Below are 25,545 nucleotides of genomic sequence, written 5' to 3'. Positions count from 1 at the left end.
GAGCGACACGGCTGCGGCATCGAAAGACTCTTCCATGAAAGCTCATTTGCACATGTTGTTTACGAAGAGGATTTTTCATTATGGCTACATCAACACAGACACCTTCATCTTCACACAAGAAGAAATGATTGAGTTGCTGCATATCCTAAAGGTACGTTTATGAGCTTTTCTCAAAACAACAGTGTGAAAGCTTGCTAAGTGCAAACTGAAAGCGCGTGATTTGACTTCACAGTAGCAAATAAGGGTGCGCAAATATTCGAAAGTTGCGAATAACGAATCAAATAGTGTCGTATTCTATTCGGTCTTCGAATCGATCAGTCAGTATTCATGAATGCAAGTTTTTTTATAATACTTTTCGAATATTTCCAAACGGCAACTGCACCGAAACAAGTATAACATAAAAAATTAAGGTAAGTTTTCACCCCCGCGGGCATGGTACGGACATAAAACGTGAGAACTTCGTGTCGGAGCAGGCTACATCACTTAGGTAGCCATATTTCACAGGCTGTACCGCAATCAATCGCACTCTGAAGAGCCCAGTGCATCGAAGAAACTACATCTTTGGCTCTAATAGTCGACTGGTGCTTTTAATAAACAAGGATTCATATGGTACTACGTAATGACAGAGACTTGCTAACTTTTAATACTGGGATATGAACATCGTGCGATATTAAATAGCAAACCATAGCCATATATTATCATCATCATCAGCCTGGTTACGGCCACTGCAGGGTAAAGGCCTCTCACATACTTCTCCAACTACCCCGGTCATGTACCAATTGTGGCCATGTTGTCCCTGCAAACTTCTTTATCTCATCCGCCCACCTAACTTTCTGCCGCCCTCTGCTACGCTTGCCTTCCCTTGGAATCCAGTCGTAACCCTTAATGACCATCGGTTATCTTCCCTCCTCATTAGCCTTAGGAGTACACAACACATTCGAAGAACTAAAACAAGCCACACTAATCTCCCAGAGGGAACGCTTGAGCTACACTCACGCAGGACGGGCCCTACTGACAAGGGTACGTATTTCCCCACACCCACAATTTATCAGCGAACAGTTATTACCACTACCAACCTCAACACGAGCTCGAATAACAGTGTCACCCATACCCAAAAACATGCACCCTGAATACAATAAAGCAAGGCGAAAAGCACGTGTACAACATATTAGAACAATGTATGAAAATAATCCCACGTACAACACAATATACACAGACGCAGCCGCGTATTCGTACGTGCACTCGAACGCCAGTGATGCCCAAATGAACATCAGGAGGTACGCAGTGGCAATCGTCGACACGAAAGCACAGCAACAATTTACGGCTTCCGTTAGGGCAGGTACTCCCGCGGCTGCCGAAACTTTCGCCGTGGCAATGGCCCTCGCTCACGCGGAACGAACGCAAAAGAGCGTCACCATAATAACAGATTCACAAGAAGCATGTCGCCTTTTTCTCAAGGGCCACGTGACCAAAACATGTCACTCAATAATACCGACGAAATTCGCCCATCATCACCGGATCCTATGGTGTGCAGGTCATACAGGCCTTGAGGGGAACGAACTGGCCAATTCGCTAGCCCGAGGTATTATTAACCGGGCCGACTCGACTGGGATGGTCCCAGGTAGCCACTGTAATGACCCCAATCCAACGAATGCCCGGGAGATTCTCGCTCATCAGCGTGCAACCAGAAAAAAGTACCCTCCCCCTCACCCACAACTCAGTGGAGAGGAAGCCGCCAGCTGGCGCAAAATTCAGACTGGGGCATTCCCCCACCTTAAATTACAGAATGCCATGTTCCCCACTCGCTACAGGCCCGACTGCCCGTGGTGCGGAGGCATACCAACACTACAACACATTACTTGGGATTGTGAATCACACCCGTTTGATAAAACACACCACACAATGGAGCAATGGGAGGCACAGCTAACCAGCTCAGACCTGGCGGGACAACAGTCCTTCATAAGACAGGTCAAGCTGGCGGCCGAGGCCAGCGGGGCCTTGGACTAAAGGGTCTCCGACCACTGCACGCAAATCGTTTGTCAATAAAAGTTTCTCTCTCTCTCTTCCTCCTCATTACAAGTCCTGCCCATGCCCATTTCTTTTTCTTGATTTCAACTAAGATATCATTAACTCGCGTTTGTTCCTTCACCCAATCTGTTCTTTTCTTATCCCTTAACGTTACACCTATCATTCTTCTTTTCATAGCTCGTTGCGTCGTCCTCAATTTAAGTAGAACCCTTTTCGTAAGCCTCCAGGTTTCTGCCCCGTACGTGAGTACTGGTAAGACACAGCTGTTATATACTTTCCTCTTGAGGAATAATGGCAACCTGCTGTTCATGATCTGAGAATGTCTGCCAAACGCACCCCAGCCCATTCTTATTCTTCTGATTATTTGAGTCTCATGATCCGGATCCGCGGTCACTACCTGTACTAAGTACCACTGCCTGTGCCTCGCTACCTAACGTAAACCGCTGTTCTCTTCCGAGACTGTTAAACAGTGACCCACCCTTCGGCTTGCCGAAGGGTGGGTCTAAAACAGACAAGTGGTGGCGTAGAGGCATAGCATCCGCCTCGCGTGCAAGAGGACCTTGGTTCGAATCCTGGTGCCGCGCAATTTTCCACCGGATTAAAAAAAAAATCCGCGTGTTAATAAAATTGCACAAACAGGCCTGGCGTGCGGCCTGATCCCGGTGACCAGAACCGGTAAACGCACTGCCTCACCAGAGCAGGATTGGCCACCCTGCTGCAGTACTTGGCCACAACCTCCCATATGAACACAACAATCATATGTATATATATAGAAAGGGAAATAACGAACGTGAGTGCAGAGTCAGCAGCATCGGCAGCATCAAGCGCGCGACAGAGGCTCGAGCTAGGGGAGTGTGCTCGGTGCATCCTAGAACCGGCTGTCGTTACGAACCTCAATAAATCGCCTTTACAAGTGGTGGAGCCGTGTGGGGTAACGTTTCACTGTACCATACTGGAACTTCGTTATCGGATGCTACCCTCTGCCATGCCCGACGCCGACTCTTCCATCGCCACTCGTCCCTTGCGCTGGCATCGTGCGCCAGCGGGAGCCTCCCATCTTCAGCGGAACCGACGACAACGACGTTGAAGAGTGGCTGTCGTCCTACGAACGGGTGAGCGTTCACAACAAATGAAATGACTCGGACAAGCTGGCTTTCGTATCATTCTACCTCGCAGGCGTGGCCAGTATCTGGTTCAGAAATCATGAGAGGTATATGCGAACCTGGTCGGCGTTCAAGACGTCGATTACAGAAGTATTTTACCGACGTGCCATCAGCAAACTCCAAGCCGAGCAGCGTTTGCATACACGCGCACAGGACACGGGTGAGACGTTCACCAGCTATACAGTAGATGTTCTGGAGTTTTGCAGGCGCGTGAACGCTGCCATGACGGAAGCGGAAAAGATCAAGCACGTCATGAGGGGATTTGACGCGTTCCAGATGCTTCTGGCCAAGGACCCGCGCACTGTTGGCGACGTTATCAGCTTGTGCCAGAGCTATGATGAATTACGTAAGCAGCGAGCTCTTACTAGACGACATCTCACACCAAATGCGGCATCACTCTGAAGCCTGACCACCGGCCCCGGACAAGCCTCCCTGATAACCCAAATCAAGGATTTCGTCCGCAGAGAAGTCGCACGACCGCTATCTCATGTGTCCGTCACTCAGGAGACTGCCAGCACTTTGCCTTCTCATCTCCGTAACGTGATCCATGATGAGGTCGCGGAAGCGCTGCCGGCTGTTCACCAGCAGGGTGCCGTGACTGCACCGGTCACTTATGCTACGGTTGCTACAATGGCCCCTCGCAGTGAGCCCGTACGTGTTTTCCAGCAGCCTGCGCACCGCCCTCCCCCTCCCGTCCCCTGGGCCACCACTGTATTTGCTAAACCGTGGCGTACGCTGGACAATCGCCTTATATGCTTTGCATATAGGTATTCAGGTCATGTCGCAAGGTTCTGCCGCCGCCGAGTGCAGGCGTTCGATGACGATCGACGAGCGGCCTATATGCCGCCTGATCCAAATGCGCCTTACGGACCCTTCGACCCATCCCCAGCTCGCTCCCAGACTGATCGCCGTCCTCGTTTCGAACACCTCCGGTCACCCTCCCCACGTCACCGGTCACTTTCCCCTATGCGTCGACGACCCGTCCCTAACGGAGAGGGAAACTAGACGACGCAGTTCCTGAGGCAGGAACTGCGCAAGTGTCGACATGCCGAAGTCCTCCTACTTTACCTGCCACTGTCATTGATGTGGTTATCGAAGATGTCGCTACAGTCGCCCTCGTCGATACCGGTGTCGCTATTTCAGTTATGGATGGCAGGTTTTGCCGCTCGCTTCGTAAAGTGACGACGTCTCAGTCTGGATTGTCGCTTCGAACAGCGAGTGCTTAACCCATTCGCCCTACCGCTGTTTGTAGAACCCGCGTGACCATACAGCACCTTTCATACACGATTGAGTTCATAGTTCTTTCATCATACTCCCACGCCGTTATTCTTGGATGGGATTTTCTCTCGCCACTATGACATCATCAATTGCGCTCCGGCTGAAATTGAACCTTCCCATCTTGGTGACCTGGCCTCCGTCGATGCTCATCCTGCCGCTAAAATTGTCGTGAAAGAAGACACCTGTATTCCCCCGTGCTCTTCAGCATTCGCACCAGCCTTGTGTAGTACTATATCCGACGGGACGGTCTTCTTCATGCCCTCTCATCACTTTGTTACCCGAAAAGTGCTTCCTTTGCCCTTTGCAGCTCTTGACCTTGCCGCCAGTGTCAGCACGATGCCCATTTACAATAATCTTTCATCGCCGCTATCACTGCTCCGTCGCGAATGCCTTGGTTACGTCGAATTATCTCCGTCCTCGATGAAGTCCTTTCTTTTGCCGTCCAAGAACTGAGTGCCCTCTCCGTCCCCGACTCAACATGAACTGGTCTGTTCAGCCCATTCATCGCCGAAGAACTGACACATTTGTAGTGATCTCAACTTCTCGCAATCCTTCAGCACTTCCGCCATTCTTTCGACGTTGCGCAAACATATCTTGGCCGTGCATCGGCAGTCGAGCATCACATCAACACTGGCTCTCACTCACCGCTGCGACAAAGACTATATCGCGTGTCCGCTACGTACGGAGCGTCGCGTCATTGCAGACCAGGTCGATGACATGCTCCGTCGAGGCGTCATTCAACCTTCACAGAGCCCACGGGCCTCTCCCGTAGTACTCGTCACAAAGAAAGACGGTTCCATCCGCTTCTGTGTTGACTTTCGATGGTTGAACAAGATCACGCTGAAGGACGTCTACCCATTACCACGCATCGATGATGCTATCGACTGTTTGCAGGGAGCCAAGTTCTTCTCTTGACTGGATTTGCAGTCAGGCTACTTGCTGGTTCCGATGGCAGAGGCCGATCGCCCGGAAACTGCCTTTGTCACACCTGACGGCTTGTGTGAACTCACCGTCATGCCTTTCGGACTTTGAAACGCACCTGCTACGTTCGAAAGAATGATGGATAATGTTCTGCGTGGCCTCAAATGGAAAATCTGTCTTTGCTATCTTGACAACATTGTGGTGTTCGCCCTTGATTTCGCAACGCACCTGCTCCGCCTCCAGCACGTACTCACTTACTTGACCAACGCAGGGTTGTAACTTAACCTGAAGAAGTGTCGATTTGCTGTTCGTCAGCTCCCAATTTTAGGCCATGTCGTGTCAAACGAGGGCATTCGTCCGGATCCCGAGAAGCTACGTGCTGTTACTACGTTCCCAAAACCTACGACTATGGAAGAGCTACGCAGTTTCATCGGCCTCTGCTCTTACTTCCAGCGATTTGTTCTAAACTTTGCGACAATTATATTGCCTTTCACACAGCTCCTTGGTGGCGCTAGGGATCTCCCATCATGGTCTCAAGATTGTGACGACGCCTACACAACCTTGCGCGGTCTTCTGACGACGCCACCCATTCTTCGCCATTTTGACCCTCAATCGCAAACCGAAATACATACCGATGCAAGTGGTGGAGGCCTTGGCGCTGTGTTGGCACAGCGTCAATCTGGCCACACAGGATACGTCGTCGCATAGGTGAGTCGCACGTTAACCAAGGCGGAGACCAATTACAGCGTTACAGAAAAGGAGTGTTTGGCCATTTTGTGGGTGCTTGGAAAGTTTCGCCCATATTCATACGGCCGATCTTTTGACGTAGTGACCGACCATCACGCACTATGTTGGCTGTCGACGCTAAAAGAGCCATCGGGACGGCCGCCTTGCCCGCTGGGCATTGCGAATTCAAGAATATGACATCCACGCGGTTTACCATTCCGGGCGAAAGCACTCCGACGCTGACGCGCTATCCCGATCACCGCTTCCCCCGAAAGCCAGTCACGACTACTCCTGCGAGTGCACATTGTCCTTTCTGGACTTTGGGACTATCGCTGCTGCACAGAGTAATGGTGCCTGGACTGCATCTTCGTTCGACCATTCTCTCGGATACGTCGAAAGTTCCAGGGTCACCGACGCTTCGGCGCCAAGTTCCTCCGTTTGCGATTCGAGATAAACTACTTTATTGACGCAACTATGCCGCAGAGGGATCGACGCACCTGGTTACTTGTCGTTCCGAGAATATTGCGATAAGAGCTCTGCTCCTCGTTCCACGTCGACACTCAGTGTGGCCATGCGGGAGTCTTCAAGTACGGAAGACTTCGACACCGATATTACTGGCGGGGAATGTACAATTTCATTCGAAACTTCGTCCGCTCCTGTCATGAGTGCCAATGCCGCAAAGCGCCACCTCACAACTCCGCCGGTGAACTCCAGCCTTTACAATGCCCATCCCGACCTTTGATCACGTGGGCATGGATCTCTACGGGACACTTCCGTTGACTCCTACCGGCAACAGGTGGATAATCTTTGCGGTAGACCACTTAACACGTTATGCAGAGCCTGCTGCTCTACCAAATGCTACAGTGCAAAAGGTCGCCAATTTCATACTACACCGTTTTCTTTTTCGTCATGGAGGTCTACGTGAACTTTTAAAAGGGTGGAGACACCAAATTTTGAGTCTATAAAAAGTATGTTGCAGGCTGCTTCTGTATGCGAGGGCACCCACAACGAGGTATTGGACGCTGCAAACATTTCAAAATAATTTTAATTCAGCTCCAAAAAGTCATTAAAAGCTCCTTCTCGTGGTTGAGACCCATCGCTAGCGCGGCTGTTATGACGTCACAGCGGAGGAACGAAAATATTGACGTCATAGCATACTAGCGCGAAAACGTGACGTATGATGAGTAGCAATGAAATGCCGATTACGGAGCCTGCTGAACCGAGCGACCAAGCATAGCCTCCACTATGACCGAGCTACAGGCATATAGAAATTCTTTCTTAATGCAAAGAAGGGGTAAGGCGTGCAGACACGGACACAGGAGGAGAGAAGTAGACAACACGAACGCCGCATGGCAGCCCGCGAACGGCAAACGGCATGCGGCGAGTTGCCGTGCCGGTAACGTGGACGGGCCTTGAGTGTAACAATAGCAGGCCGGCTCCGAAAGGGAGCAGGATATGCGGCGTTTGTGTTCACTTCTCTTGTGTCCGTCTCTGAACGCCTTACGCCTTCTTTGCATTATGAATCCTTACCAACTAGCTCAGCTTCCTGTCATTCTAAAAATCCTTTCTCTACGCTACAGGCTTCTAGAACACTGTAATCGAACTAACCCTGGCCCCGGGCTAACCGAGACATGCACAGCGCTGTAGCGGAGAGCAGTTGACGTAGCATCTGCGAGTCGCATATTCGGCAGCTAAGAGCGGTCTCTCGTTCGCTTGGCGTTTCTCAACGTGTAAAAGCCCGTCCACGTTACCGGCACGGCAACTCGCCGCACGCCGTTTGCCGTTCGCGGGTCGCAGTGCGTCGGCCACTTTGCTCGCGAACGGCGAGATTTCCTTTCCGTAGAGAGGCTGGGACCGGGACCCATTCGTCCAGCAGCCGTACGGCGAAGCGGCCAATCAGCGACTGAGGAGTCAGAGGAGTGGTCACTCTGCTGGCACCGACAGCAGCCTCACCGCCGCGGATCGTTCAGCGGCGCCGGTATCGTTGCTAGGCATTTTCCGGTTCACTTCAAAGCTAAAGCTGACGGCGCTTCGGAATGAATCACCGACTCTCACAAGCCGCAATATTTTCTTACCGTTGTTGTCGCTCTTCGCAATAATTATAATAATCGTGATATGCACTTCGAGTCGCCAGTTGTTTACCTCTGCTAGCAGAGCACGCGTTATGCGCGAGCAGACTACGCAGCATAGTTTTACGTCACAATTTTTTGTCACCGACGTGACCAAGCCGTGTTGGGTTTCCTCTCCTACGACGTCATAGCATCACCCGGAACCCAGAAACGAAAACCGAAATCGCTCGGTATAATAATGCTATTATTAAATTATTTATCGGGTATATATGAATCCCGCGGTGTGTATCGTGCTTCCTGAAGCAGTACGCAACGCTTGAATCGAAGAACACATGAACGAACATTTTCATGTCTCCACCCCTTTAAGCGACAGAGGCCGCGCCTTACTGAAGTCATTGAACAACTGCTTGCTGAATGAGCTATTCATCGTAAATGCACTGCTTATCAGCCACAGACTGACGATACCACGGAACGCTTTAATCGAACTCTTGCTGACATGTTCGCCATGTATGTCTCACCTGATCACTTTAATTGGGACCTAGTTCGTCCGTTTATCATCTACGCTTACAACACCGCGACTCAGCCACTACCGGATTCTCACCCTTTTACGTTCTTTACGGCCGTCATCCTTCACACACAATTGACGCCCTTCTTCTCTACCGAATGCCTGCCGATCTCGGAAGCCGCGAGACACACCGAAGAATGTCGCCAGCTGGCTCGCCGATTCGCCTCGGACGACCAGAACCGTCAAAAAGCCGTTCACGACGCCCAGAACCCGACTCTCACTTTTCTCCCTGGCGCCCTCGTCTGGTTGTTAGTGCCACACCGCACGCCTGGGCTCGCTTCAAAACTCCTTCCGAAGTACGACGGGCCATACCGCGTTCTCGAGAGACCCTCACCTGTTAATTACCTGGTTGAGCCGCTAACGCCGCCGTCCGACATGCGACGTCGTAATCGCGAAGTCGTTCACGTTCAACGTGCTCAAGCCATATCACCATTCTACCGTCCTTCCAGAAAACTAAGTCGCCAGGATGGCTCCTTTATTTCCGCGGGGCCATTGTAGTGAAAATAACGAACGTGAGCGCAGAGTCACCAGCATCAGCAGCATCAAGCGCGCGGCAGAGGCTCGAGCTAGGGGACTGTGCTCAAACATCATAGAGCCGGCTGTCGTTACGAGCCTCAATAAATCTTTATAATATGCCTTAATGCTTGGAGCCATTTCCTGTAGGTGCGATTGGCCGCATGGTTGATTATTATAAATGGGGTGTTTGTGGAGCAAGGGCCAAGTACGGTCAAATAGCGCCATGGCCGTGTTGTTATGTGCGTGTGTTGCACTCGAGTGATCAAGAATTGCTCTCTCTTAGCGCTTAAATATAGTCTGTTTGGCCGTGCGGCGATAGCTTGGAACTATAACGAAAGGGCTTTAAAAAAAGAAAGACCGCTTAAGAGCAGCGGCAAGCAAAGTGAGAAGTCTAACAATGAAATGAAAAGGCAATACCACGGATTAGAAATGATAGTACAATGATGCTGGGCCGATACGATTTTACAGTTATATATTTGCTAAATTCCCACTGTCCAATTTATTGTCCAGAGAGCAGCGATAAGGACCTTTTTTTTCACCAGTGATGATACTGCGTCTACGGTGCGTTATGACGGAGTAATTCTAGTGCGAAATAATCAAAGCGATAAGCTGCTTAGAATTTTCGCGTCGACGTGCTTTTGCTTCTGCCATGCATTCATATCAGAATATCAACTGGGAAGCACAGAAACATCGAAGTTTTTAAGGCAGTCGCCCGCAGTACAATGTTAACTACGCAGGCCGGTATGTTCTTTTTTATTTATTTCTGGCGCTTATTGTTTACTGTTCCTGACGATACATGTCACTGGGGCCCTATTCACAAAACAAGACCAGTATAGTGCAAATACTCCTTTCATTTGAGTCGATGCTTTTCTTATCAAAGACTACTCGCGACAAGTAATTCCTTGTTAAAAATTAGTCATAGTAGCATTCGGACCTCTGGATTAACCATGAAATATAAACAAATGAAAATAATTATTTAAATAATTACGGCCTTTCTTACACTTCAGTGTATTTCCTGATTGGCCGGATTTTAGGCGACCGCCGTTCATGGCAGCGGCCAGTGTGACAAAGGTACGACCACCGCGACTGTGACCAATCGCGGATTATATTTGGGGAAGGGTTTTGTGAATACCTACAAGTGTTCACGCCTGATTTGAATAGGCGACGCTATGCAATAACATTTGCACAAGCTTTCTTTATCGGCGCTCACTGAAAAGGCTGGCGCTTGAAATAATCACCAAACAAAAAGCCATATTATACAGAGTGCCCCAGCTAAATTTAGCTAAGTTTTAAATGTACGCCGATACACTTTAATTGGACGTGACCCAGTGCATTTTGTTGGTTAATGCAGGAAACAAGGCACAGTACTTTTGTATAAAGATAAAAAAAAAACGTGCTTGTAGCGGGGTGATGCCTAGAATCCAGTTAATTTCTAGGGTAACCTGTAGACAAACCTGGTTCAGAATTACAAGAGTGGCTCTCGCTTATCCTCCGCTAAATTCCCTGGACGTCAAGAAGGGCCTCTTTTCGTGCAGTATTGATCTCCCCAGCAAAAGAGTTGGGGCCCCACCTCCCACAACCGGAAAGAATGCGCAAGGAGAGCTATTACACACACGAGAAATATTTCGCTAACCACGTCGCCTGGGTAGCGCGAAGATACAGCATCTGCAGCAACCCCATGTTTGACACGAAAGAAAAAAAAAAGCATTCCGGCAGAACCAATCTCACGATGAATGTCGATGTTAATGTGGTTGATTAGCTTTCAAATAATGTAGTGGCACACCGTCGCCGTTATCAGAACGCATCACGTAGGAAATGTGTATCACAGCCGGGCTCCTAGCTCTCTCGTGTTTTTCTTTGGACAGGCTGCGCCATCTGGTGACGCCGTCGCAAACTTCCGCGATGCCTCTGACATGTGCGGCTCACCGGTGTGTGTAACAAATGTTTCCACACTGGCCACTCATTCCCGACGCAGCTCGCGATATTGTCGGATTCCTGTGCTTTGAAAATTTATGGGACGTGGTTTCGATTCCTCTTAGCACCAAATAAGTATTCAATGCATATTTTTGTTCTCATGAAAAACTGGGGAAGGAAGGTTGCATACGGACAGCATACACATATATATCGAAAATTCAGTGAAGTTTCCATACTATTCTAATGGCATTAAATAAATTCAGGTATAATTGCTCAGTTACAATTGAGAAGAAAGGGTTAAACCGAGAGGCCCGATCCCGTTCTCGTGACGGATGTTCCAGGATGTTCCACATCCGCCGTCAAGGTCTGTGAGTGGTGGCACTGGCTAACACTCCCAATGTTCTACTAGGAAACATCAATACTCAAGAAAGTGGACGAGGGAACGGCGTCGCAGTAGCTCAATTGGCAGAGCGTCGCACGCGATATGCGAAGGTTGTGGGATCGTTCTCCACCTGCGGCAAGTTGTTTTTTCATTCACTTTCATTTCCAGTAATTTATCGTTTCTTTATTTTATTTATTAAGCACAATTAATTTCGCCTATGTTCTCCTTGGTGTCAGTATTTGTTGTCTTCTTGATCAGTCACAAGTGCTGACTTATCAGCAGCACTAAACATAGCCTAAGCGCGCTCACTGATTTTCGTAAAACTGAATAATTCGCAGCGACTCACGAGTTACTTGGAAGACCGGAAGACCCCTCAGCGCCCTATCTACACTATAATGGCGTCGACATGGAGTCCATTCTACGACGAAATCTCGGCTTCGAGTGTGACAGAAGCGTTCAGGTAAGCGTGCTTACTTTTCGCATAATAAAAGACTTTAGGTCAGCGTATAATGCTAATGCAAGAATGAAGCCAAGACAATTAACAAAAAATATTTTTAGCCAAAATAACGTTTTCATGACATATCCAGAGTTCAACTTCAGTCAGGGTCTCACTCGCAATCGTAATCTACATCGTGGTTCTTGCTCAGGTGCCGGTGCGTGCCTTTAGACTTTAGAGATTAGTTTTCCTTTTTTGTAATTTTGTAAAGAAAAGCAGACATGTCGATAAAGTGAACGTCAAACTTCCAGCCGTTTGACACACTTCTGTGACGTTGCTGTAATAGTTGCAGAATTTCACATCGTAATTATGGGATCTTTTCGCAATGAGAAATGAAAAAAGCCCGTACTGCGATTGTTCAATCATCATGACAATGATGAGAAATAAAGCATCTTGAAATACATCATCATAGACGGCGCTGCAATTTATTCCCACAGACTAGAGTATTTTTAGAACCAAATTGCGCAATTCACTTCGAATTTCCGCATTCCTTCATAGTTTTGCGCATTTGCGCTTTGCGGCCTCTCACATGTGTTCTCTATTTACCATCTTGTTCCAACTATTTCTATATGTAGTGATATTGCTATTCTTAAAATACTTATGAGTCTTGTGGTATAAAACTAAATGTACAAGAATGCATAGCAAAAAAATAATGAACTGTACCGATATCGGCACTCTGAGCTTCAACGAGTTGAAAAGCCCGGAACGTTCCAATGAGATTTTCAAGGCAGAGTGAAATACCACACTTCGGGCATTTGTATGAGGCGTTGCCGGAAAAGATTATTGTAAGGAAATTATAATAATCAGTGCTGTCTTTCTACAGAGGATTCACTGACAATGTTCCACCGGGTCTGCAAAAAACATGCACACAGTCTGCATGCTTTATGCGCACGGCGTTGGTGCATATCTTTTTCTGCAGAAAGTGCACAAAGCATCTGTAATCACGGGATGCAGGAAGTGTGCAGAAATTCTGCAGTACATTCACTGTAATCGCAAATAATTAGGCCATATGATGAGAATAAATTGCTTGCCTTTTAGCGATTTCCCTCCTGCGAGTTGACCTCACTCGCATGCACGGGAGCAAAAATTGGGACCAACACTGCACATCCGTGAGTCCACATTCTAATTACATATAGGATTGGATGACAGTGTTAAGTGTTGCGATGGGAACCAGATAATCAAAGTAAACAACTGCAGCATACTCTTGAGAAAAATGGACGTTCACGCCACATGAACACTTGAGAAGGGCCCAATGCGGAATTTCGGAAGACACCTGATAACCCATGTAAACTAGACACCCAACAAAGAGAAACCATAGGGGTGTAGATAGCTACAATTTGTGTACCTCATAACGGTCTCGTCAAAATATTTGCTGTAGTATAAATTGACTCACCTGCTCGCGCTGACGGAACCAGTTTCTAAAGATTAATGTAAGACGTAAATCAATACAGGACACAGCCTGTAAGCAGAGTTCTTCGTGCTCAGTTTGTTTAATCTCAATGCTGCAATCAGGGTGAGCGAGAACATCCTATTTTCTAAATAGGTGTTCAATTCTGAGACTCTGCCTAAGCTGCACAATTTAATATAACTTGTCGTGACGGAGTTGACAGGTCTGAAACTGATATTTCCGCGCCACTTAAATCAGGTTAGCAAGTCTGAATTAAATTGTTCTCCTCATGTTACCTGTTGCCGTTTTGTCCTTTATTTTTATTGCATTTGATTCAACCGTAGTTCAGAAAATGTGTAACCAAACGTAACACTTTAGGCTTTTCAAACATATTCATAATTGTGAGCATCAGCTGAACTTGCAAAGAAAAATAATGAAGGCTTCATGCAAATCTTCGTAACTGTTCACACTGTTTCATTTCTTTACTTTAGGACCGTGCTTATGCCGGACCTGTTCATCTCGAAAGTGCACCTGTCCGACAAGGATAGCATTTTTGACGACTGCAGGATTTTGCCAGCGAATATACTGAAACAACCACCGAATATTAAGGGCAAGAATATTTACTTCTTTAACTTGGTGAGAAAGCTTCAATACAGCATTCCCCTGTCGTATCGCCAGAATAAAATCAGAATATATGAACGATCGAATGCGCGTAATATATTAAGAGTGTCTTGCAGTGGCTGCATGGCTATTGCATAAGAACAGGAGCTGGATTCACAAATGCTACGCTGACCCTCGATTCACTTTATGCCTCTTATAGCCTGTGTGTAAAACTTGAACATCATGAAATTTTTGTGACTTCTGCTATGACTTACAACACATGCGGCACACGCAAGCGTAGCCCTCGATATATGATTTCGTTATTGAGAGGGGAGCAGTGCTCTTTCTTTTCTTTTTTGGGGGGGGGAGGCGGGGGCATGGCTTGAGACACTGTATAGAAGAGTTCTAGGTGGCGTCTGCTCTCTCGATTGAATGATTGTATTTTATATGAGCTCATTCCAACACATTAGAAACTAGAAGCAGCTTCATACTATGAGCAGGGCGAGGTAGGGCACGCTAAGCAGTACTGATTCTCACACGGACACCTGCGTATATTCTCTGCCATGTCTTTTTTTTTACGCGTGAGCCTACATGCCCCCACTTTGAAGATTCGCAATGCCGGTGTATGAAGCTCGGCGATAGAAGTTGGCGCAGCACCAAGAATGAGGTCAGTGGCTCAGCTGTCATGGCGAATGATGGATGATATAGATAACAGGCAAGCGGCGCTGCGGATGACGTCATCGGTACAGCGGGCGCGGCGAGGAGCGCCTGGCTTCAGCGCTTGATACAACTCGGCGCTCAGAGAGGCGCGTATTCAGTTCTGTATCGGCGCTTGGAAAGAAAAAAAAAACTTTAAAATGAAATTATAGGGTTTTGCGTACCAAAACCCCGCTGATTAGGTGGCAAGCCATAGTGGAGGACTTCAGAAATTCGGACCACCTAGGGTTCTTTAGCTTGCCCCTAAACCTAAGTACGCGAGTGTTTTCGCTTTCCCCCCGCCCATGGATATGCGGCCGCCGTGGCCGGGATTCGATCCCGCGACCTCGTGCTTAGCAGGTCAGCACCATAGCCACAATTGGAAAGAGCAATCGGTGCTCCGTCGCTGTGAAGCAGTAGGAACGAAGCGGGTGCTTTTCGTGATCTTGCAGCAGAACGCGAGCTAGAAGGACCGAGATGGCAACGGCAGCGCCGTATGGAACAGTCTAGAACAACATTCTAGATTGTTATAGAAGTCACTCAAGTCAGAAGATGAAGAAACGGCAGCAGCGGAATTTAGTAAATGAGATGTAAAATAAAGCAGTCATTTAATAATGAACGTAACTGTGCTGTCTTGAAGTGAGCTGAAGAATAAGAGAAATACTTTGACAAACGATAACATAAACAATAAGAGAATAATGAGATAAACACTGACGGCAGAAATGAGGGAAACTGCGCTCACGCGAAATACGGGCTCACTTCGGGAAACGAAGATCGGTTTCCTACGATACCCGTGAAAGTGTCCGTGCAAAAGCCATATTTGCAGTCTATGGCGTTAAAATATGAAAACTGATAATGATGTCATATTTAGCAAGGATGAGCGCATCGTGCAAGCATGACTTACGTACGCTTCTGAAGTGCGAAGAAAATTTTGCTGGTATGAATGCCTCGTTTGTACCCATACCATGTTTCTATGATGGTACATTCCATTATAGGCTTACGAACATTGGATTTCTGTACTTCACACTCAAGAGCGGTGGCGTCTCCCATGTTTTATGTGTTTCCCATTGCAACTGTGGATATATGTCGAGCTGTTAAATCCATGTCAGAAATCGAAACATTTCAAGAGCATAGAAATGAACAAGAAAGTACATTCCTGGGATCATAATGAGGCGCGCCTTAGGGAGGAACTGCGGATTAACCTTGAGCAGCTGGGGTTCTTTAACGTGCACCCAATGCACCGGTCGCACGATCGTTCTCGCATTCCACCCCCATTGGAATGCGCCCCCCGCACCTGCGACGGAACCCTGTGTCCAAGCTCGGCTGCGCAACGCCATAGCCTCGGAGCTACCATGGCGTGTTATGTAAATGAAGTTCGGGGCACGAGAACTGGGATGAGTCTACTATAAGTGCTCTTTCGATACCAACCACCATCGACTTCCGCGTAGCAATGTGAGGGCGTGAATGATGACGTCTATTCACGTGACATCAACTCCCCTCCGTGTACCGCGGCAACGCACGCAGTTCACTGCACTGAAGCACGCCAGCGACCTGGACAAGTTGCGGAACGAGGGCGTGAAGACGGCGGCGCTGTCCGTTTCCGTGGGTCTCTACGGCCGCTGGTACTACGTCGGCACTGAAGCACAGATGGCGCTGCAGAACTACGCCGCTGGTGACCCCTGTTACCATGAGAAGATGGACCACCAGTGCGCTAGCATCGCCAAGGTACGTGCGTGCGCCCGTAATTACAGCGAAATGCGACGCTTCGGTGAATGGAAGGGTTTGGTGGTTCTACGTCGCTGTGCCCTGCAAGAGACCGCTTGACGAACACCTTGTTGAAACTGTAGCGTGCCCAACGTTCGTGCAAAAACCGTATGCGGCTGCCTTAAGTGCTTGAGACATTAGAGATTTGCTTCATACGTTCTTCTTCAGAATTGTTTCATTGAAATGCTCTGTAAGAATTGAGCAGCGAGCATGTTAGTATTATAGTTTGTCTTTCCTTTGCGCTATTAACAATCCTTGTCAAAAGTAGACATGGTACTTTGCCTGTGATCGCCATGGCAACTACTGGCTAGTTGAAGGAATTACATGCCATGGCCGAAGTTCCAAGTCACTGGGGAATTAAAGAACTTTTGTACTGATCATCATGGGCGCCATAAAATCTTGAGCATACAGCCGAAAGACGTCTACGGTTAACATGGTGCACTGTGTACTTTTGACAAAGTTTGCACAGCAAACAGTATAGCTGCAGCTTTCACTACAAAACGATTATCGCCTCGTTGATCGCGGGAAGGGTGTGCCCATGTGACGGTATTAGGTGCCTGGTTCTGTACATTAAACGGCGAACTCAAAATGGCCTGAATACCCCCCTGATATTACCAGTGGACGTATGATAAAATGTTTTTGAGAGTTTAATCCTCTGTCGGATTGTACTGAAGAGATGGAAGTGCAAATGCCTTTATTGGAGTGCATTGCCATATTGGAGTAAAACACGTTGTGGGGCTAGTTGGTGCATAGCTTTCAATAGATTAAGCGCCAAAAGTGACGCCACACAAGCAAACATATAATCAGCATATCAACATATAATCAGCATATAATCAGCCACCTGTCATCTCAATAAACAGTTGCAAGTAGCGCCTTGTCCTGTCTGTATTTCTTCTTGTGTGCCGTCACTTTTGGCGCTTAATCTATTGATTGGAATGCAATATTGGGAGTGATATGGCGTATTTCAAAAATTAAATTTCAGTAATTCATTGAGGCTCAGTTCATGTTTGAACATTCAACAATATGCCACAACAAAGCTCTAAAATGTGAAATCGGAGCATTCTGTGGTTCGAACATCCTATCAGTTGTCAAATACTTCGTCGCGATGTGATTTTAAATCTAGCGTTACATAGCTTGTGGCAAGGGTAATTAAAGGTGCAATTAACTGTATCGGCGCTGAATATTTCAGACAGCTAGAGCGTCAAGCACTATATGTCTAGATGTGCCACTAGTTACCACACTATTCCTAGATGTGACACAAATATGTAAAATATGTATCTCATATCAAAAAGCAACATAGAAAGGGGGCAGCGGGTGAGTGAGATTTGAGACTTCAGGCAAACAATAGAAGGGGAGGAAATGCAAGGTTCCAAGCATTCACCGAATTTAAAATGAATGCATTAGGATATGGCGACTTCTTTTTTTATAATATCTTCTCTAAAGTTGAAAATGGGAAATGAGTGGAACTACTTCGTATATTTACAAAATACAATAAAAGTCTTATTTTGCGCTGTAAAGCATATCAGACAATTTGGTCTTATGAAATCACAATGGAAACTTGTGTGCGAGCGACATTTCTGGGTCCACAGAATATATTATTTATACATCTACAATGCTTGCAGTGACGCCTGACACCGGCAAAAAGGCCGAGAGCCAGTGGTGCTATACTAATCCATTTACAACAAAATTAGGAAGACCCACTAAGCTTCAAGAAAAGGCGCTCTCTCACCAGAACAGGAATTGGGCTCCCTGGTGCAATATTCGGCCACTCCCTCCAAAATGACTCATTCAATCAACCAATGGCCCTCAGTCCCCAGCAGCTGCGGAGCATCTGACCAAGGCAGTGGTCAGACCTGTAACGCAGCAGAGGGTGCTAATAATCACTGGACCCGGACAGGCCGACAATGGAAACTGACCCTCGTCACGTTCAACAGTCGAACCCTCTCGAGTGACGCTAGCTTAGCAGCACTGTTTGAGGAACTATCAGGCTATGTTTGTGATATCATTGGCCTTAGTGAGATTAGAAGAACTGGTTAGGCTGATATAGTGCTGACTAACGGCCATGTCCTCTGCCATAAAGGTCTCCCAGATAAGAAGCAATACGGGGTAGGATTGCTAATCCATAAGGGCTTGAGTAACATTGACGACTTCCACAGCATTAGTGAGAGGGTAGCAGTAGTAACAAAACCTAATAAGAAGCACAAAATAAAGGTAGTAAAAGCTTACGTTCCAACCTCCAGTGTCTATGATGATGAAATTGATCAGTTTTATGAAGATGTTGAATTAGGGATGAGAAAAGTGAAAAAAAAAAACATACTGTAGTCATGGGCGACTTAAATGCAAAAGTGGGGAAAAGGAGGCTGGTGAACAACCAAATGGCAACTACGGTATAGATTCTCGGAACATTGCAGGAGAGTTTCTAATAGAATTCGTAAAAAGGAACAAACTGCGAATAATGAACACCGTTTTCAGGAAGCGGATCAACAGAAAGTGGGCCTGGGAACGCTCTAATGGTGAAACAATAAATGAAATAGATTTCACACTTTCTGTCGATCCCAGCACAGTGCAGGATGTAGTACAGGCAGGTAAGGTAAAGTGCAGTGATCATAGGTTAGTGAGGTCTAGGATTCATCTCAATATGAAGGGAGAAAGTGTAAAATTGGTCAAGAAACAGACCAACCTAGACGAAGTAATGTTGGCCTGTTCAGGCTGGTACTAGGCCAATTCAGGCTGACACTCGCAAACACATGTCCAGCCTTACAACAGAGACATGAAGGTGACATAGACGACATGAATGGAACCGTAACTAGGCTAGCTTCAGATGCACCAATTGAAGTGGGAGGTAAGACACCAAGGCAACCAGTACGTAAGCTCTCCCAAGTAACGAAGGACCTAATAAAGAAAAGACAAAGAATGCAAGTGTCCAACTTAAGAGATCAGATACAATTCGCGGAACTTTCAAAATTGGTCAACAAGGAGAACATAAGAGATATTCGAAAGTATGGGAGAATGACCGAGGAAGCAGCAAAAAATGGACGCAGCCTGAAATCAGTTAGAAGAAAACTTCGCATAGGACAAACCAAGATGTATGTACTGAAAGATAAGCAGGGTAATATCATCAGCAATTTCGAAGATATAGTAAAAGCAGCGGATGAATTGTATACTGACCTGTACAGTACCCAGAGCAGCCACGATACCACCATTCAAAGTAGTAATGAACAGGTTTCAGAGGCTCTTTCTATAACTGGCCATGAAGTTACAAGGACCTTGCAAGACATGAAACGGGGAAAAGCGGCAGGAAGAGACGAAATAACAGTCGATTTAATCAAAGATGCAGGAGACATGCTTGAAAAGCCTGTGGCTCATTATACGAAATGTCTCACGACTTCAAGGATTCCAGAAAACTAGAAGAATGCCAACATTATACTAATCCACTAAAGGGGGACGTTAAAGAATAAAAAAATTATAGGCCCAATAGCTTACTTCCAGTATTGTATAAAATATTCACCAAGATACTTTCCAATAGAATAAGGGCAACATCGTACTTCATTCATCTAAGAGAACAGGCAGGCTTTGGGAAGAGGTAGTCTACAGTGGATTATATCCACGTCATCAATGAGGTAATCGAGAAATCTGCAGAATGCAATCATCCTGTCTATATGGCTTTCATAGATTACGAAAAGGCATTTGATTCAGTAGAGATACCAACAGTCATAAGGGCATTACGTAATCGAGGAGTACAGGAGGCTTACGTAAATATATTCACAAATATCTCCAAGAAAGTAGAAAGATGCCTATAAAGGAAGGGGTCAGACCCGGAGACACAATCTCTCCAATGATATTTATTCACTGCATGCTTCTAAGAAGTGATCATGCTAATAAACTTACGAGTAAGGATCAACGGCGAATATCTCAACAACATTTGGTTTGCAGATGAGATTGTCCTGTTCAGCAACACTGGGGGACGAGTTACAACAAATGACTGCGGGCCTTAACATAGAAAGTGTAAGAGTGGTGTTGAAGATCAATATGCAGAAGACAGATAATGATCAATAGCCTGGCAAGGGAACGAAAGTTTAGGATCGCCAGTCAGCCTCTAGAGTCTGTGAAGGAGTACATTTACCTTGGTCAATTACTTACAGGGGACCCTGATCATGGGCAGGAAATTTACAGAAGAATAAAAATGGGGTGGAAGCGTACACGACAGACATTGCGAAATCCTGACTGGAAGCATACCATTATCATTAAAAATGAAAGGTGTACAATCAGTGCGTTCTACCAGTGATAACATATGGGGCAGAAACTTGGAGAGTGACAAAGAAGTTTGAGAACAATTTAAGGACCATGCAAAGAACGATGGAACGACGAGTGTTAGGCGTAACTTTAAGAGACTGGAAGAGAGCGATGTGGATCAGAGAGCAAGCGGGGATAGCTGATATTCTTATTGGCATAAAGAGAAAGAAATGGAGGTGGGCAGGCCATGCAATCTGTAGCTTAGATAATGGGTGGACCATTAGGATTACATAATGGGTACCAAGAGAAAGGAATCGCAGTCGAGGATGGCAGAAAACTAGGTGGTGTGATGAAATTAAGAAATTTGCAGGCGCTAATTGGAATCGGTTGGCGCCGGACCGGGGTAATTGGAAATCACAGGGAGAGGCCTTCGTCCTGCAGTGGATATAATATAGTCTGGTGATGATGCCACTTAAATGATAGAAGCTCGTTAACATCTCGCAACACAGATGCCTCTTGCATTTTTTCAAAGGAAGATGGGAGCATGGGCGCAGGGGCCTGAATTTTAAACCATCTCCTTAACAAGCAAGGTGCTATAGGTGACGTCTGGCATAGCTGCCCCTGAGCTATGTGGCCACAGGATATCCTATCTGACTCAAGTCGCTCTATTGGGATGATATCGCTTTCTTAACAGTGTACAGTTCAATAGTCAGTAAAGCGACGCTCATGAAAAAAAAATTATATTTGTACGAAATTTTCGAGAAAACAATTCACCAACACCTGTTTAGGTTATGGCAATTTCACTTGACAAAAAGGCTAACTTGTAACCTTCAGTTTTTCACTTGGTTTACTGCATAACAAGTCTGTGGAGTCATGACTTTCGAAACAAGTTTACGTAATTTTTTTTTAATCCCACGCATACTGCCTTTTTGTGTAGCTAGCTGAGATTAGTTGAGATCACCTCAAAATATTAAGTTGGCAGCTTAAGCATAGGCTCAAGGATGCATGACAAGGCTAGTCAGGCCATACTTTTGTAACTGCCAAAGTTGACCGCAGGTATGCAAGGACCCAAAGTACGGGGATGTCCACAAGAGTGAAACGTGGAACTGCAGTTACGTCGTGGACAAGAAGAAGTTCAAGACCTTTGTCTACGACACACCCGAGACACTACAGTACAAGGTAATTAGCATCTTCGGCGCAAATGAGTCTTGCCGTTGAATTCATTTTCGCCAAGGTCGCTTTAATTCTGAAGCCACTAGAGACTGTTGTGAACGGCCATTCTTGAACTGACATAGCCAACATCAGCGAAATCTACGGGAGGATAAATAAACCCTTCCTCAGACATCGCTTAACATTGGCCTGAATAAACGAAACAAGTCATGCGCATAGCGAATCCCTAATTGCATCACTCAAAAAGTTAACAGCCGCTTGATGTCGACTATGTTTTCTTTCAGCTGGCACCAATTCTCGCAATGTTTAAAAGACCGATGGTATGCGGTCTACGAATTACAGTTGAACCCCAATTTTGCAAAGTCCACTTTTACGAATTTCTATATTTTACGAATAAATTGAAGTTTCCCAAAGCTTTTCACAAGGTTTATTGTATCTACTCATTTCATTTTGCGATGAAATGAATATTCACTATCCCTGTCAATATTACGAAGCAACCACAGAAAGACAGAAAAGGAACTAAAAATGCCACGCAGCAAAAGACACGCTGTTTGGGATCGCGCGTGGGAATGCGAGAATACAAGGTTTGCGCTGACTGACTGTCACGCTATCCTGCCAGGCGTGGAATTCGTCGTGGACGTAGGCAATGATGCCAGCACAGACATGAACGCAACAGAGAATTGGGATACCTTGTGACGCTTGTTGCCGACGCAGAACAAGCGTGAGAAGATGACGGCACTAACGCAAACGTAGACCGCGTGCCGACAGCTAGCCAGGTCATGGACGCCGTCGACCTCCTTCTAGCAATTTGCTGAAGCTGAAGAAACAAGGAAACAGACTCGTCGCTTTGGCGACCCGCGTGAGCGGCATGACGCCCTCATTGAAAACCCGTAGGCAAGTCTAGATAACCGTTTTTCATTTTTCACGAGAAATAAATTGGCCGTCTAATCACGGAGCTCTCGTATTTTTTTATTTTACTAAATTTTCGTGTTTACGAACTTTTTATCATTCCACGTCGACAATGTAAAATCTGGGTGCCACTGTATATGACGCGTCCAGCTCCACATATTTACCTTAGTACCAGCAGGCACGCCATTCGTTACCGCTATATGTCCAATCTTGTACCGCTACCGCTATGTTCATCTCAAGTTTCATTGTTGCTTTCCGATAACACTTTACTTCCATCTACATGGGGCTATGTTAAGTTAACAAAATCATTATAACTTAATTACTATGCTTTGTATTCCTTGCCCCAACTCCGTTCGACGTAGGCCTTTAGTAATTTTAATACGTACTACGTGCATATATTTTCTAAGCTTGTGTTGCTGACGAATGTTGATTTGTTGACTGCGTGACGCTGGCTTCATCCTTGCCCTGCTCGAAGACATTTGCGCATGCGGCTAACGTCATGAGCCCGTTTTGACGAAAAATTGGATGAGGTTTAACACTTGTAAACCTAGTCATCACAAGCGAAATGTCTGTTCGTCTTGGTTTCGCAAAGACTATGCGCACGGTGTTTCATCAAAGTTAGGCCGCAGTCCTTCACACACGTTACACACGCTACCAAATGGGTTGTCCGAGAAGTCGCGGTGAAACGAGGCCGTCGCAGTCGAGCTTGCCGCCAGCCGAAGGGTGTGGTTCGTCAAACGTTCGTTGTGGGTGTCGTTGCTTGTATCCGCGGCTTCGTCTCCTCCTCCTTGCTGTGGTTCGCGTTGCTGAGCGACGGCGGTGACTGCTGTAGCTTCGATCTTGGCACGCTTCCAAGCTTGGTAAGCTTCTCTGTAACGTGCTACTCCGGCCTTTCTGTGTTCCTGCGTTTGAGCAGGCAACTTTTCCTTTGCTTAAGATTTCGCAGCTTGCTGTCTAGCTATAACTACTGGATGATTGGATTCATCCTGTCACTTGCGCTGAATCGCACGCACAGACGGCCCAGCCGGCGCGCCATCCATGGCGAGATTGAGCGACCAAGCACCGGCGAAGCGGCCGTTGAAGGCCCGTCGGCTATCGGGAGCCCGTGTATCGGGTGCGTCGGAGCGCGTTGGCCATGTCCGGTTACGCTGGCTGCGTCAGTGCGTTGAGCCATCAGTCGAACTATAGATGATGCTGTTCTCCCCAACGAGACGCAACGTGTGCGCGCGCTGGAGGCACGTTCACACCGAAAGCGGAGCGTCTAAGCGGCCATGCGGATTTTCAACGCGGCGAGGCGGTGAGCGCGCGCGCCTGTTCAGACCGGACGGCTTGCCTGGTGGCCCGCGTCGCAGGGAAGGCGGGGCATCTCACAATTTCTTTAGCAATTTCAGGGACGTGCCGCCATCTCGCGGCACTTTGGGTTTGTACCCGCACTTTCGATATTTTTTCCGTCGTGGGTTGGCGCGCTCCCGTCCGCTATCTACTTCTGCAAAATGATGAGCTCAGACGAAGATGACGAGATCGTTGGCATTTTACTCGCTACTTGTCTAGTCGCTTTTCAATATTTGTTACAGCGCAACACAAGACAAGCACAAAAGAAGGCATAAAGCGACGACACAGCGCCGTGTCGTCGTTTTATACCTTCATTTGTCCTTGCATGTCTTGTGTTGCGCTGTAACGAACCTTACTATGAATCCCAACCAACTGGCCCAACTTGCCGTTTTGTCGCTTTTCAAGAACAGAAGCGAAAAGCCCAGAGAAAGACGTTCGTTTACATTCGTTCACCATCGCTTCCGCAGAGTCGGGTTCTGACTGGCTGCAGCCAAAGCGGCCAACTTGTCCGCGTGGAAAAATCGGTCCGGGCGCGATCCGGCCAAGCGGCCGCGTATTTTGCGCAAAGCGGAAAATCCGCGGCTGCTTGGCCGGACCCGCTTGTCCGCTTGTCCGCGCCGCCTTCGGTGTGAACGTGCCTTGACGGTGCGTCGGACTATATTGAGCGCTTTAACCCTCGCCTTGTCACTTGACAACGCAGCGCAGAAGCTCAGAGTGAGTGCAGCTGCGACGTCTCTTCGCGGTGGATCACGTGTCGAGACGTCACACCTGCCACACTGCCGCCCCGGCGGCTTAAGGTCATTGTGACGCGATGACTGACCTTGAGAGAGATGGCGTTGTACAGCTTTCCTTCTAAATAAGTTCCTGGGCTAGAATAGTCAGTAAAGCAAGTAGCAGTCAATCCTGGCGTTGTACGTAGTACGTATCATTCGCAAAGGCCGCCGGCCAGTAGCATATGATACTTATGAACTAAAAGACTTGTTGATTTCTCCCTCGGTTTCCTTATGCATGCACTGAAATTCTGGCTGATTTCTAAATTTTACAAATTTCCATTATTCTTCAGTAAAACATTGATTATCAGACAATTTACTTATAAGCGCCCGTAAATATACATATATACATTCTGATTATCATGTCAAGTCAAAAGTGTTTTTGCTTCCTTCTGTTTTATTTCTAAAGCTCTGCCTTAGCCGAAAGAACGCAACCACACTTAAGTACGGACTCACGGCGGTGGGACTCGAGTTTTCGGATGCCGCCAACCACTGTGGAATGGGAAAGTTTCCAATGCTGACCACAGTGAAGAAGACACTCGAGTTCTTCGTGGAAAAGTACAAGTCCCCGGACGCCTATAAGGACTGTCTGTCAGCATAGCCCTCATCTATTATTGGTACCGGAA

General features: G+C 47.1%; 1 protein-coding gene across 1 annotated transcript; it reads left to right on the top strand.

Annotated features, from left to right (window-relative positions):
- Positions 1-25,545, top strand: LOC129384004 (uncharacterized). Its single transcript, XM_055069034.2, has 6 exons — positions 1-151; positions 11,901-12,022; positions 13,937-14,081; positions 16,266-16,466; positions 21,795-21,917; positions 25,329-25,545. Exons 1-6 carry the CDS (start codon positions 35-37, stop codon positions 25,518-25,520), a joined length of 900 nt encoding a protein of 299 aa, XP_054925009.2. The 5' UTR covers positions 1-34; the 3' UTR covers positions 25,521-25,545.

Source organism: Dermacentor andersoni, chromosome 9, assembly GCF_023375885.2.
Source record: "Dermacentor andersoni chromosome 9, qqDerAnde1_hic_scaffold, whole genome shotgun sequence".
Taxonomy (NCBI): Eukaryota; Metazoa; Arthropoda; class Arachnida; order Ixodida; family Ixodidae; genus Dermacentor; species Dermacentor andersoni.
This window is presented reverse-complemented; position numbering and strand designations above follow the sequence as displayed.